Below are 16,161 nucleotides of genomic sequence, written 5' to 3' on the forward strand. Positions count from 1 at the left end.
GAGAGGTTTGTGTCGAATGAAAGGACCCACTCTCTTCCGGCGCGCCTGCACTTTTTTTTTTTTTTTTTTTTACGTATGCATGTATATGCGCACAAAGGAGATGGTTGTCTCTCTCTGCGATATACTCGACTCGAAACTCGAAAAATTCCACCCGCGTGATCCGCAGGGTGCATCAGAGAGAGCCAAGCATGTCGTACATATACCGAGTATCAAAATCCGGTCGAGCGCAGGCGAGGCGGTCCAATTCTTGGCAGGCCTTGGGCGCGTTTTGATTTTCAAGCGCGGGAGAGAAAGGGAGGTCCGAAATAAGGGGTGATCGGTCGGAAGCGCGCACACTAATGTGTATACGTATATCACATCCAAGCCAACGCGGAGCGAGCGTTAACCCCGCAGACGGTCTCGGAATAACTGCAGCCTCGCGTGTATCCCCGCGCGCCCTTGTTGGCGTCCCGCCCTCCTCCTCCTCCGAAGACCGTGTGTCATGTGTACGTATACATGTATAGGAGTAGCGTGTGTGTTTTCGGTCTTTGAATGGTCGTGGTTTTCGGCCGCGCTGCTATTTGCTTCTTTTGGGACCAGATACTCTATGTGGCAGTGCAGCTTTTTAAAATCGCCCCGAGCACTCCTTTGAAGCGCCGCTTTTGCCTCCTCCGAGCATGTACTTACTTTGGTGTTCGGGAAATCGAGCTTTTTCACCGACTAGCCTATAGTCAATCGTGACGATCGCGCCAGGTATACATATAATATGTGGGCGATTGCACTCGAGTTATTTGTAGATACCGATAGACGATGAAACGACTAAATGGTGATTTTTTTTTTTTCATGCAATTTTGTGATTTTACGCGAGGATTGGATGTGCTGCACATACACATATACTTACGATAATAAATGAAAGTTGAATAATTGAAATTTATCGAAGCGGTATGAATTTCGCTCGTATATATTATGGACTCTCCCTAATTAGAATGAAAAAAAAAAAATTTAATACTCGACACACATTTTGATATTTCAATAGCTAAATTCTCGAATTGAATTTCACTTAAATTTACGAGAGTTTCCACGCCATGAGAATTCATCATGGACTCATATATTTATTCGATTCACTGTTGTTTGATTAACGAAAATACACTCCTTATACACATCGATTTTCCATCTGAGAACTTCTTCTTGCGCAAGAACATATTCTTGTATACATGCAAGTTAGTTTCTCCGAGTTATATACATAAAGGCATCATTGCGAGGTTCTGTCACAACGAAGTCAATTCCGCGGGTTTGTCTGGTGGTCGGAGAAAGCTTATCGCCGCCAGGATCGTAGAGAGAAACTTTTGGATCCGATGGCACTTTTGTATCACAACACTGTCCGACACGTCTCTTGCAACGTTAGGGGGCTCTTCCTTCGACGATCCGTGGCGAGATATTTTTGTTGCGAACAAAGTAGCTATACGTACGGAGACGAGAACATTTTTTTTAATCAGCTATAAACAAAAGGATTTTCCCACCAGCTTTTACAGTTCACTCCTGATGAAAAAAATTATGGAAATTCATACTTGCTCTGCTCGGCAGGGGTGTTTTTGCCTAAACCCGACATAAAATGTCCGGAACCGCGAACTTTGCAAATTCGAGGGAAACACGAGAGAAGCTGGGGGATAAAAAAAAAAGGGAGAGAAAGAGGATAATATGTAGTCTTCGTTGTGTAGCAAGAGGGAGGAGTCATATTAGCACAAAGTTAAGAGCAGCCAGTGTCTAGACGCGACGCCGACGGCGTGTAAGCCTCTAATCCAGGAAAGTTGACGTCCATACGCGTAACGAGGTTCTCTCTTTTCGTTTATCTCGGTCCGGAATAGAGATAGCGCCCAGGTGTATTAATTCTCGTTAACTCGAGGAAAGTGCTGTTTTTTTTTTTTTTTGTTTTTTTTTTTTCCTGTGTAGGTACAAAAGGGCGAGCAGCTCGCTGAAAATGCCAGAGCCGGCGATTAAGGGGAAAACCGAGGATCCGCGCGCTGCTTTGAAAATAAAAGCGTATGATCTTGGGTCTCGGGGAAAAATTTTTTAATTTTCTCTCCGGCAATAGTCGGGCACGAGGCTGGTTTTGAAAATCTGTTGCAACAAAGTCACAAGAGGTTTTTTTTTGTTGGAAAAATACGTTTTTCATTTTTTTTGTTTTTTTTTTTGTTTCGTATACCGAATTTTACCGATAAAGTTCGTAGTTGGCAAGATTAAAAAAAACACATCACGTACACGATATTTTATTTCCAGAGGTAAAACTTTCTTTGCCGAGTTAATAATAGAGTGTACAGCGATGTGCTTTATATGGTGGATTTATCATCGTGTTCTATTTTTCAGGGGTGACTACGGGAGGTTGCAGATAACGTATACGTATACAAGTAGGGGTGTGTACATTTTATTAAACAATCGAAGCTAACTGATTCAACAGCGCCAGAGCGATTGTTAATTCGACGGCAATACCGCAGTGGCCGTGTCCAATTAGCTTTGTTGGTGCGCGCGATCGCACAGGATGTATTTTTTACGCTTAGAAGGTGACAGACGGATACGTTTTTTTTTTTTTTTTTTTTTTTGTTCACCATAGCTCGCAGGAAGTGCAGTCCATTAAAAACCTCTTTGGAAGCATTAAATTTATGACACATGCTCGAGAGAACAAGAACACAGGGTAGTGTCGTGTGAAATTGTTGTAAAAATCGTACGGACGTGTATGGATATTATCTTCAATTTATCGCCCAAATAATCATGTCGTTTTCGACATTTTACAAACACTATAATCTTTCGAAGCTCACAAAAATATTTCCAGCCTCCGAACCAGAAAAAAAAAAAAAAATTCAGTGAAGTAAGACCCTGCGAGTTTGAAGGGTCTTTGCGCGTGGGCGAGCCAGTTGGCGGCGGCAAAAAAGCTCGCGCGAACCGGTGCCGCTTCGTGGAAGCAAAATTCGAAAATGCTCGTACGCCTATTTTTAAACGCGACGGTGAGAGGAGAAGGGGGAAAGGGAGGAAGAAAACTCGCCGCCGCCAGAGTCATACCACTCGCGCGATAAGCTCTCGCGGCCCCGCTTAATAATAAAACCGAGTGCGAGCAGCTTTCTTTTTGATTCTCTCTCGCTTACTCGGTTACTCTCGTTTGTATAAGTATGGGCTGTTGCACCGCGCAAATTGACCGCGCGAGCTTGGATGACGTCAGTCGACACCAACACGCCGCCTCGTCTCATTTTGTACAGAGTCCAGGGAAGGGCAATATTAAAGGCGCAGATGAGCCTTTTGAGCAAAAAGATATACGAGTGCGCTATTTCTAACAATAATAATAATAATAATATCATATACCTAAAAGGCAGCGGTATTTCTTTATACTTGAAAGTATGTGTAAGGTTCGGGGGTCGGACGCCCCGATACTTCAAAACAAAAAACAAATAAAAAATATAAAAAAAGAAGCATTGGCCAATGCGTCGATAATCCCGAGCGTGGCGAGGAGGGAACTCGGCATCTCATAGCTCAGAATAAAAATACATTCGGGCTGATCGCATCGCGTCGCTACGACCGTGTGCTGTTAATTGCTGTTGGCGTTGAAAAAAAAGGCCCAGCTGTCACAGTGAGGCTTTGCGTATATTGCATATTTGCAGGAGTTTACCCCCACCCCCTCTCTACCGATGATGCTGGTTTATTTAACCGAACATCGATTTGACAACAAAGTGTCTAAAGAAAGATAAAGTAATTAACTACATAGAATGTAGGGGTGTTTTCGAACGCTTGTTTTTTTGCATTCGAAGATAAACAAAATACTAAGAGTAGGGTATATTTTGCCGAGTTTCACGTGTTGATCATCATCATGTTACTTTTGATCTGAAACGAGAGCGCATGTTTTTCAAAACATATTTTTCCGGCCTCTCAATGATGCCTATATATTTAGAAACTCGGAAAACACAACGTTCAGCTGCGCTATAGTTGACTTGGTTATTGTTTTTTTCCAATTACGGTGTTTTATCAAATTAAAAAACTCAATTTTTTTTTTATTACCGTCCCAACGATTGATCAAAAAGGTAGTAAAAACAGAGTTACGTACGGATTATCATGCGGAAGGTATAAATTTACGAGGTGTATAAAACATGTGATGTTATACAGAGTAACCGGTGCGACAAGTCACGTGATAATATCGAGGACAACGGCCGATCGTTGAAACTTTTTATCAATGAATCATCGCGATATTGGGGGGGGGGGCGATTCCGAACTTTTTCGATCAGATCGTGTATGCAAACTGCGGAATTCGGCGTGCCATTTTCCCGAATATCCGTAAAATCTGCCGGCCAATCGATTATCGGAGCAAGAACTGTTATACCAGCCGAGTCTATTACTGGATAATACAATCAGAGGGAGAGGGTAGGTGACTCCGACTCGTGAACCAAATTAACTACCACACGTACGTATACTGCAGCTGAAAATCATATCGAGCGCGTGCGAATCGCATTTACGGCTTCGCGCCCCGGAGATACGGGGGTATATAGGTACTAAAGTGGCTCCGTTCGATCGCAGCAAAATGACCCGCTCGGCCCTTTTCTCACCCCTCGAGCGATCGAATTCCCAAAGTTGTCGGCAGTCAAGAAGGCGATTTTCTGATTTTTCGCGTCTCCCTAGCGAACTGTCGCTGCAATCTCGAATTCCACCCCACCCCCCTTTGACTTTTGCGACTCGATAACTTTCCCCATTGGTGCGCGTAACGAAAATATTCTGCTGCCGCCATACATATAGAGTCCTTGATTTTTCCTCTTACGCATCCTTTTTACGCTGCTGTACAGGTTTAGGTGTACCTATATATACTCTTCGAGTTTCTGCTTTGCGTCCTTTGCACTCTCGATGGAAGAAGCATAAACTGGGCTCGTTTGTGTACATTCGTGGGGGAGGATATATACACGGGTGAGCTTGAAGGGCACTATAAGCACGCGCGGCTGGAAATTCGAGGGGGGGCGAGGTTTGTTTATCTCGTCGAGCGGTGATGGAACTGCACGTTTCAAGGTTGCGATCGAATACGCGAGGGTTTTACCATAAAAATAAATAAATTTTTAAAAAAACCATCCAATGCTTCTTCTTCGGGACTAATGAACGCTTTGTGTGGGAAAAACGTATTTCAGTTGCGCGCACGCGTCAAAGACTGTGAAATTTGACGGTCGGAAAAAGCTCGTAAAGCTTTCCGAGGTTTTGCACGAGTCGCGCTGCGTACAAAGGCGCGGCATCTAATGCATGACCGCAAGGAAAAAGAGGAGGAGGAGGTGCACTTTGAGAAAGGAAAATTGCCGTATCGGCTTCGTACGGAAGCACGCAAAGAAGGGGGGAGGGGGAAAATTTTTCGCATTTCCTCTCCCACTTTTTCCCCGTCTCTGGCGGCACTGCGTACTTATATTGCGTATCTGCATTATTCATGCGAGGACAAATCGCGTTTTAGAACACCGGCCACGAAATACTTGCAAGTATTTTCATTATTTCTCGCGCATACGCAAGATATTAAATATTTCAAAGTTGAGTTCGCTTGATGGAATACCTAGTGAAAAGTTTGGCCGGCTCCTTGTCATTTTTTTAATATAATAAATATAACCACATCACCTACACGTGATTCGCGAAGAAACGTAGTTTATACTTGGAAAAGTAAAATACCAACACCAACGTACACAAATTTTACTAATAAGATGATGTCACGGTACACGGCAAATACAGTACATCTCGTTATGTATCGCTACACCTGGTTCGATTAAAAAAAAAAAGAAAAAAAAAAAACATAATATTTGTAAACTCGTTTAAAAGTAAAACGTCCCCAAAATACCTTTCGGACACAATATTCAACAAGTTGGGCAGTAGTTTTTTCCAGCATTTTTCAGACAACTGTATCCACGTCCACGGGGGCGATAATTGATTTCCCGCTAGCCAGTGTGACACGGGGCATTATCATCGGCGATTCATCAGGAGGAATATTATTCATGCATTAATGGTCGCCGAGCCCGCGGGAATTCGGTCTCTCTCTCTCTCTTGTTCACTTTGGAGCTCCAGCTGCGCGTGGACGGCTCATAATTGCGCGGGTGGTACAAAGCAGAGTGAGAGGTTGGGAGGGTCGTGGTTATCGAATTAGCTTGTGCGAGAAAGTGAGAGGGAATCGCACCACCACCACCGCCCGCGTTTTGTTATATAGGGTGCAGCTACCGCATATAGCGTTTGCTCTCTCGAGTCGGCGATTATTTTTCATTTCTTTTTTCTAGCTGCCACTGTGAGTTCTCTCAAGCTCTGATGCACGGCTCTCTGACCGACCCCACGGGTTCACTTGATAAGTTTCGGAATAAAGCACGCATTTTGCACGATGGGACTCTTTTAGCTGCAGTATAACTAAAAAATTTTATTTTTACAACCGTGTGCGTAAATTTACTGGTTTTGGTGCTTAAAGTACGATTTGCTACTGGCAAGTGTTTTCAAAAAACAGTTTCTCCCGGTTTAAGCTGGCACGGATACTTAAACTCATCAGAAATGTGGGTTCTGGTTATTCATTTTTGTCTTCCCTTTTGTTTGCAGTACTTTTAAAAAAGTGCACTGAAAAACGAAATCACGTGATTTTTTTCATTTAGATATGTACCGTACAAATACGTTTGAAAGCTAAAAAAAAAAATTTACGATCCTTTCCCTGCCAAATGGAAATTCAACCAATCGTGAGTTAATACGAAAGTCAAATTTCGGATCAAACGCTACCGCGCCGATGCACGCACGTCCAAGACTTTAGTGTCCCATAACTCACTTTTTATTTGAATGAGCCCCGAATGTAAAAAATGTCATTATTGCACGGAACTATTCGAGGCATATAATATACGACTGGTACGCTTAGAGAAAGCCAATAAACTGACTCGTGGAATTTTATTCAACTCTTCAGCCCAATTTTTTTTTCTTCCATTTTTTAATTAATTCGTTTTTTAATGAAAAATTCAGTATGTGACAAGGTCAGCACGGTCATATTCACCTTTGTATCTTATTATAAAAAATGTCGATGAAAGTGATACAAAAAATCCTCGAATATTTTTTATCTAGAGTAAATCAATTTTACTTCATGCGGTTGTTAATTTCGGAGAAAAATCGAGCGAGTAAAGAAAAAATTTTTTTGCCACACTGTTATTTTCAAGCTTCGCCTAAATATTCCGTTTACATTTGCCAAGAGAAACTTTTCAAACAGCATGAAAAGTTTTTTTATTACAACTTTTTTTTCCCCCCCTCGAGCGAGTACAACGACTTTTGAAAACTAATAACGATTATTCTTCTTCTTCCTTATTTGAAAGCCAAGTAGATACAGAAAATAAATGTAATCCACAAAAAAAGGCTTGTAGAAAGTTTCCAGGAAGGAGTTACGCGCAAAGATACAAGCCCTTATGTTCAAAGACTGGGCGCTCAAGTGCCCATGCAGTTATACATGTACGCATCGCCGTTGCATCTCTTCAATTTTTCGTCTCTGCGGAGCTTTGCATCTGACGTATAGGTATAATACGCGATGTACACCCACAGAGACGTGAGAAAGAGGAAGCTTCCATCGCCAGCTGCCGGAATATAATATAATACGAGTGCAAGAGGAAAGAGAGAAGAGTCGCGGAAATAGACCTTCAGAGAACTTGTATGTAGGTACACGCCATTGCGCTTCTTTTCCATCCACGGCACAGTGGCGCAAAAAAAAAAAAAAAAAAAACGGTGACACACAAAGTACACTCATCGTCCCGTGCACTTGGCACTTGCGGTACGCGTCCCTGATGCACATTTTTTTTCGCATTGCATCCTTGAACGGGCGTGCATATAATCGCAACTTTTTCCATACCCTTTGGCACTTCCGCTCGTTTGTACGGATAACATTACGCCGCGATTTTCTTTCTTATCGCGCACACCTCGACAAGATTTCTCTTCGTAATTCTTGCATAATCCGCATATCCAGCCCCCACGCATTATATACATGTCAATTATATTATAGTAATACTTACAAGCGCGATAGTCCGAGTCGCACATTTGAATAGGTACGTTATTTTTTTCGCGGGGGAAAAAATTGGGATTCGTGGCTCGGTTCTGGTGCATAAAGTACAAGTAGATGTATATCGGAGGGGGATTTCGGTAAAAGTGGCGAGATGATGCCCCGACGCTGTCAAAACCGCCGAATGGTGGTATACCGTTATACAAATTTCAAGTCTCTCTTTGATCTCTCGGGCTCGAGTGCCGGTGAGGAATATATTATAAGAGAGAGAGAGAGAGAGAGCAATTGGGTAAGCAGAATTTGCGTGGGAGGCTGTCTACCTTATTCAGCGGGTTGATTAAAATTTCACGGTGCTTCTCTCCTCAATTTTTTTTTTTCTTCGTTTCTTTATTCGCCAGTACTTCAACATTCGAATTTTTTTTTTTTCTTTTTCCCAACTAGTATTAAAAAAATTAAAAACGTGTTCACGCGTTGTATCACCGGTCTCTTCTTTTTTAATTTGTCTCGATTGGCTGTCCGGCGTATAGACCTTGTGAGAGCACTCGAAAGCGAAAAAGAGATGATCAACATAAGTATAGGCCCACAACAGCTCCTGCAGAAGCAGCTCCTCTCGTTGCACACTCAATTACGTCAGGCGTGTCGTAAGCACAGTCCATTGTGTATACTTAAACGATAACCGGTTAGCATTTTTTTCTTTTTTACATCTTGGTATAGGCCAACTGGGCGAATAATTGATACCCTTATTCTTTATGGAGCTTCAACAACAACTGTAAATACCTACAGGGTTTGTTATAAGCTTTTGTCGGTGCTTTTTTTGATCTGTAGCTCAATTGGTTGTGAAATTTTTAGTTTTTATTGCAATAGTTAATAATTAGTTGACACATTAGGAATAAATTATTTTCAATAAACAAATGAAAAAAAAAAAAAGTTAATGATTCGTCGAATATCCTGTTATGACACATTGTAATCGCAAAGAAAGTACACGTCATCTCTTGTAAATATGTAATTGGCCTTTCAAAGCTTATACTATACCGCACAAAAAAACTGAACAAAGTACATTGCACGTGTTGAAATTTGAAGTCATGTAAAAGTGAAAAAATAATGTTTTTTGATCAAATAAACCATTGCAATCCAAGTAAACATCCTCTTACGCTTTTAATGGCAGCGAAACACTTCTCAGTGCACGGAATGATCAAATACTCGGAAAAAAGGAAAAAAAGAAAGCTACGTTATAGAATACGCCAAAAGAAAAAAACCAAAAAAACTTAACCTAAATGCGCAGTAGCTCAATGAATGCGAATCAAAGTTTTTCTCAGCATCGGATTCAGCTGAGTAATAAAAAAAAAAAAAAACTCTAAAATTTAAAGGGCTTGCCGTGACTATATAATACATACTGTGCCGTTGCATGACCGAGTAAAAGGGAGGAGGGAGTATATAATATGTTGTGTGTGCACATGATGCCCGAATATGGAGAGAACTTGCGCCCGGTGCATTCGCTCGCGGCAGCTGCTAACTTATCTCGATTTCTCGCTCTGTACAACTCTATTCTGGTACACGTACTTGGCTGTATATGAGTACCTATATATAACCGACTGTTCTGACGGAAATATCTCTGGACCAGACAGCCGGGTTTAGTTTGTAAAGTGCACGAGTGCCAAAGTTATGCGAATGTGTGCTAAAATCCTTCACTCGGTAAATCAATGGAATCTCTTAGTTTTGCATTTAATAACATTTTTTACAAATCACCATTCGTTCGACTATTTGTGTTAAAATACGTTTTTCAAGCAGCAGCAGACAGCGCTCAATGTATATGCAAGGCGTGCCTACAACACTACTAATCATTTAATAAGGCGGCTGATGCTTTTTATTTTTATTATTAATTGAGATGAATAAAGTAGAATGACAGGCTATGAAAATGTAAACAAATATTAACTTCTTGTACGGTTCCGAATTAATTCACAGAGACAAGAGACACAACTCTTTTCACCCACACACAATATTTTAGCAACTCTGGTATATGTGCAAGGATGGTCGCATACAAAACAACATCGACCATAACCTTCCTGAGCGAGTGCCGGAGCATCACGGACCATGGAAAGAAAGGACTTCCCACGAACCACCCACGTACAGTGTGGTGCACCATCATATATATACTTATAACGGAGCTGGCGGGTCTTCTTTATAATATATCGGTACTCATGGCTATCCAGCAACCAGTTTTAAAGAGCATTCGTAGACGTACCTTAGTCTCCTCTTCCTTCGTGTCTCCCGACGCCGAGGATGACTGTACCGAAGGCCCTGCGAAGATCTACAGTTGTATCGCTCGTTGCACTGGCGGTAGGTATATATAGATTTATATATATTATGCACACACACGATTTATGATCGCGGGTGAAGGCTTACAACGAAAGCCATCCGCGACGCGGACAACAGACACCCTCGAGAGCAACACCGACGGCGGATGAGGCGCAACTCTTTGATGCTCACGAACGAGCTCGGAGATCTGGCTATGGCTGTGAGCGGCAGAAAGGACAGCTGTCTGCAGCTTACGTACTACTCGTGACCTCTGCTGTCTCGTTGACAAGACTGAAGACTTTTAACTGTCAGGCTCCAGTTAATGTAAAATCTATTTACCTATTTACATTATGATGTAATTTATTGGTTTTTCTTTCGGCAACTTGAAATAAAAAAAGAAGTTGCACAAATATGCTTTTGAATTTTTGTCCTACAGTGGTTCATAACGAGATCGCTGGATGCGACTTTCGGAATCTTACCATTAAAAGATGAGGTTAAACTCTTTTTTACCGTTGACCGGTGGTTCAAACGACAGCTGAGAGAGGCTGTCTGCTATTGTCGTCCTGTTTCTGTATGTATGTATATATGTATCACGTCTCAGTGTCAACTAGCCGGTGTAAACAAACGTGTTTTGTGTTATTTTTTTATGTAAATGTAGATTTTAATTGTGAGTATTGAGTGCAAAAATATTCAAGAATAATGGGTTTCACAATGTAAGTGTACAACTCCCTTATATATGTCCTTGCTCATTATCTTTCTGTTATTTTACATGTTCAACTTAGCCTCTTTTCATGATGAATAATTTATACTTTTTATTTTAATGCGCAATAAAGTTTTATAACATAGCTTCATTTGGATACCTGTGGTCAATTTATTCAGAAACAGGATTGAATACGTTCATAAATTTTCATGTCACTTTTTTAGGTTATATCAGTACCCCACAACAGATAACAAAACTGGTCCTCAGATTATTGAACAGTTGACCAAAAAAGTTATTACATTGGGTGCCAAACCAGCTGGACACTTTCTGGTTGACTGCGATACGTACATGTCAGTTCCACAATTAGGTGAGTCTAATCAATGTTTGTAAACAAAATAAAATCTCATGAATTACGTAGTAACACAAATTAAAATTTTATAAGAAAATGCGTACCAAATACAGCATGGGATTAGGTGAAAGGCAAAATTCAAAACAAGACAAGTTGTATTGAGTACTTCTATTTAGCAGTAGTATATATTTTCTAGTATGTTTAATTTTATACAAACACGCAACATTTTGGTTCTGCCGACTGTTTCTTGTAGCAATCATGTATGGCTTGATATATTGATAACTTTTTCTACAAAGGTACAAAGGCGGGTCATCAATTATATTATTACAAGTTGAGATTTAAGTACACACATTTTAACATAAAATACACCTCTTCAATGCTTGCCAAGGAAAAGCAAGCTTCTGTTAGAATGAGAAAAAGGACAAGGTATAAATGCAAATGGCCATGATTGTTTAACGTATTGTTAAGTAACAAATAAAATTTCATGGCTTAATATTTTTCTAAGTCATCCTATTTAAAGATAAAAAGATTTTAGAAACTCTTGGTGTTGAACTTTTTAAGCTTTAAAATTCATAAGTACCTCATTGATCGATACATTTTGTTACTTTTGTATTATAGACTTTGAAAAAGATCAGTATCTCTCTATTCTGTAGAACAGTAGTATTCTATAAAGTTGAGACAATCGTTTCTCAGAGAACTTTATTGTTATATATTACATTAAATTAAATTACGTAACGACAAAGGAAGACGCATAAAACTTTTTACAAAATAATATATTCTATGCAGATCACACGATTCATTTCGGCCTTGACTCCAATGATGCATTCACCTTTTTCAAAAAACGTGAAGCCATTCTCACGCTCCCGCACACACCATATAAGCAAAATATACTCCCATACTCACGTTACACTGGACTTATTCATCGTCTTTCGTTTCATCGCAAGAGCTGTGTCTACTATATACATGTGTATATGTACATGTATGTAACTGAGAATGTCCATCATCTCTAAAGTCAAAAGTTTTTAGCCCCCACACTTCCTTAAAATTTAAAAATCACTAAAGCCAACGATTGAGTATCCATGAAAATTCATATTTTTTCAATTATTCTTCGATACTTTAACTCACTCATTAGCTACAATACCTTGTTACCTTCAAACAATGAGAGCTGAAAAAGTGTTAATTTTAGAGATGAAGGACATTATCTTCAAGATGTATACGTATTCCCACGTGGTGTACGTGCAAGAGCTGCGCTTAAAAACTACGAAGGTATAAACAAGCAATGCATACGGCTAAGGCGTCATTACAAAAATATTAAATCTAGCAAGCGAAGCTGGAGGAGGCGAACGGTCTTTCCAAAAGACCGTCGAGCCACGAGAATTTTTCTTTTTCGCATCATATATAGCTCTCGTTTTCGTGTACTTATTATACTTATTGAAAATCAATCTTCACTCTCGTTCGTGTACACTCGGCTATCAATCATGTATAATAATATTTATATATATATCTATATGTATATATGTATATCTCTCAAGCATCCATTATTTTATTGTCGTTAAGTTTCATTATTATCGTCATTTCTTTATAATTCAATTGATTTTTACCTTACACAAATTACCTACACAACGTAAGTATCGCGCGCGTTTCCGCTTAAATCGTTCCTATTACTATACGTTACTATTGTAATGTATACGTTAAGTTTATTTCATGTATATTAAGGTATTTCGGAGTTGTTTGAAAAACAAATAGTTTTTGTTTATTTACGTTGTAATCAAGTCTTGTCCGTTGGTCTAAACCACAGGATTGCCGCTTGTTTCGAAGATTATTTACTATACATTTGCAACTACTTATTGTCTTTCGTTAGCTTACCTATAATTCAGAAATTTTATGTATAGGCACATCCAAGCTGGACGCTTGGAATGTATCAGTTTGCTGAAAAAAAAAAAGAAAAAAAAATCTTGCTCGCGGTGTACACGTAAATTGTCATTGAGATATAGTTGAGAAAAAATTCCCTTGAGAAAGGAGGCAGTGGGAAAGTATAACGTAAAGAAGTAAAGAGTGAGAGCTTCTTCGGCGACTATTTTAATTTGACTCCTATTATTAGACTCGATGACAATTTTTTTTTTGTAGAAAAAAGTGGAGACTCGTTAAAGCTTTTTACGCGTAATTTTTTTTTCTCACTCGTATGAAGACTACGTAATTTTGGAATCAGTTTATTTACACGTGCTTAAAAAAGGCACACTGAAAAAAAATGAATCTTAAAAATCTACTCGATTGAATTTTACATTTGCCATAGTCTCAGACTCTTCCGCCTGTCGTAAACATTTTCGGGTCCAAAACGAAAATTGATATGTCTTTTTAGAATTCAAATGGACTTTCCTCACCTTCCGATCATCATTTTTCTCAGTGTACAGGAAAATTCAATTATTTATCGAGCGTCTCAAAATTTTCACAAATGCAGTAAACGTTGAAAGCGATATTTTAGATTACCAATAATCATTAATCCATATATTTATAATATTATTTCGATTGTTTGATAAAATAAATTTTTTTTATGGGAATCAGGAAACAAGTGATACTGACTTTGAAAATTTCAAGGGTAGCCTTACTGCGTATACTAGCTATTTTTTACTATAAGACGTATAGCCTTTGCGTTTCGCAATAAAAGAATCATTGTTCTCGTCACTACGATTATATACAGAAAAACTTCAATTCACAAAAGTGCACAGTGCAGAGTATCGTTTTTTTATTGTATCGTTCGATTCTAAGAGAAGTTATTGTACAGAGCCCTACCATAATTAATTCATGAGTATGCATAATAGTTGTCCGAACGGTACCCAAGGAACGTCCGTCCGGACATTTCACTTCGATGCAACGACATATCTCGTTCTCTAATTTTGCAAAACATGCAAATGTAAATGCATGTGTGTAATTACAAGATGTTTCTATCTTTTACACTTGAGCGTCTATTACACCGGAGAAATTTCATGACAACGATTTTGTAATTTGCTCTCACTTTACATATATTTCATATAAAATACATTTCGTTTCTATAAACGTCATACGGCGATCCCTTTTTTTTTTTTACATTTCAGAGAAGTAAAATTTTGTTTAGGTAACTCGTTTGATTCGGCATAATTGGAAGAATCGGAGGTTTTTTTGACTTTTTTTCGTTTTGTTTAGTATTTTGTATTTTTATAGGATTAATTTTTATTCATTTGAATCATGATAATTCTATCAATCTTTAGGCTTTTTGAAATTTTGTAACCACTTTTATTGTCACTGTTGAATTTTTAATAAATAGATACTATAATAAGAATAAAATACTTTTCTTATACACGTAAATATTAGTTAACATCAACAATTTTTGTATCAACAATATTTTTTAATAACAATTATTTTAAAATCATCTGTCGGTAAATTAGAATATTTTTTCGTTTTAGATTATAATTTCAAAAATATCACTTTAGTTCACTAAACTTTGAATCTAAAAAATCTAAATTAAAATTGGTATAAAATATGTTAACGTCGATACCATGTTTTACTCTCAATTAGTTTTTACATACACACATTTCACAAAATTGGAATTAATTTCTTCAATTTGCAATTGCATTGCGATACTGGATATCGTTGTTATCAAGTGCTTTCTTTCACTGTAAGACATGAAAATAAATCTTTCCATATTTCGTGTCTTTCTACGAGTAAATAGCAAGATATGACTGTTACCTTGTTTACGAAAGAAAACTTGGAAATGCTGATTATCTGCTATTGTTGCGGGATATGGTTTTACCGATATGAATAAGATTTATAAAACGTCTTGGATTAGACATTTTCATGTACTCTTTGAATTATTTTCCGCTCGTATTTTTTAACTCCTACAAACTATATAAAAGTACAAAATTCAAATACATTTCTCTAGTACATCGCTAAGTACGTTGAGCTTTTATTACTCCAGAGCTTACGATTGAAGATGAACTTTATCAACTTTTATTCCATTAGACATATCATGCATCTATGTGCAAAACAATTGAATGTACATTTTTGTAACTCTCGTAATTATTCTAAATTTTTAAAATTAATTAGGCTAACTCCACTTTCAGCCCACATGCACCGGCACATAAAATCGTATTAACACCACTAGAGCAAGCGAAGAAGTCTCCGATTGCGCTTTATCGATGCACTTTACACTTGCAATATAAAGCGTATCTACTCCCTGTATTCCAGCGCAACCAACATTTTGCCGTGAGCGTCAGTGAGTTGGTAATGCCAATAAGATTTAAAATAAAATATATTGAAATTTGAAATAATTACTATGGTTACAAAAATGTACAATCAGTTATTTTGCACATAGTTGCATGATACGCCTAAGGAAGTAAAAGTTTATAAAGTCTCTGGTCGGTTGTATGATAGAGAAAAATAAAGCTGTATTGACCATAAACCCTAGCTATGTTAGCTTGAATCACATAGTAATGTGAGGTTTGGTCATTTCAACTCGATAGACAAAAGCCAATGTGGCTTTGCTACAGACAAGCGATAATGACGAAGCTTTGTTAATTAGTATTAACTGAGTTTTTAAATGAAATTAATAAAATTTATAAAATGCATATAATAAATACACGAACGATTATTATCATAATGAATAGTAATAATTACAGTACATAGTTTTGTAAAAAAAATCATAAACATACGTATTATTCCACATTTTCATCATTATGTTCATGATTTATTACAAAAATATCTAATCCAAGCATTAGAGTAGTTATCACGGAAATAAGAACTGACAGCACGCATTAACTTGAAAAAAAAAAAAAAATTTGTACATAAATTTATATACAAATATTT

The 16,161-nt window shown here is 38.3% G+C and overlaps 2 protein-coding genes across 3 annotated transcripts in view; one reads left to right on the plus strand and one right to left on the minus strand.

The window, feature by feature from the left end:
* Nucleotides 1-10,459, minus strand: part of LOC106642305 (uncharacterized) — a 94,311-nt gene extending 83,852 nt beyond the window's left edge. For both annotated transcript variants that reach the window (XM_089591746.1, XM_089591744.1), the window contains exon 1: nt 10,221-10,459. The gene's annotated coding sequence lies outside the window, so the exon portion shown is untranslated. The remainder of the gene's footprint in view (nt 1-10,220) is intronic.
* A 364-nt stretch (nt 10,460-10,823) lies between these two features.
* The window catches only part of LOC106642207 (Mediator complex subunit 20), an 85,153-nt gene continuing 79,815 nt past the window's right edge, over nt 10,824-16,161 (plus strand). Inside the window, exons 1-2 of the mRNA XM_089591453.1 lie at nt 10,824-10,986; nt 11,198-11,340. Coding sequence (XP_089447579.1) covers nt 10,973-10,986; nt 11,198-11,340 — 157 coding nt within the window. The 5' untranslated portion in view covers nt 10,824-10,972. The remainder of the gene's footprint in view (nt 10,987-11,197; nt 11,341-16,161) is intronic.

The sequence above is a fragment of the Copidosoma floridanum genome, unplaced genomic scaffold (assembly GCF_036245765.1).
Source record: "Copidosoma floridanum isolate Cflo_tuat_1 unplaced genomic scaffold, Cflo_Japanese_pri ptg000013l, whole genome shotgun sequence".
In the NCBI taxonomy this organism is placed as follows: domain Eukaryota; kingdom Metazoa; phylum Arthropoda; class Insecta; order Hymenoptera; family Encyrtidae; genus Copidosoma; species Copidosoma floridanum.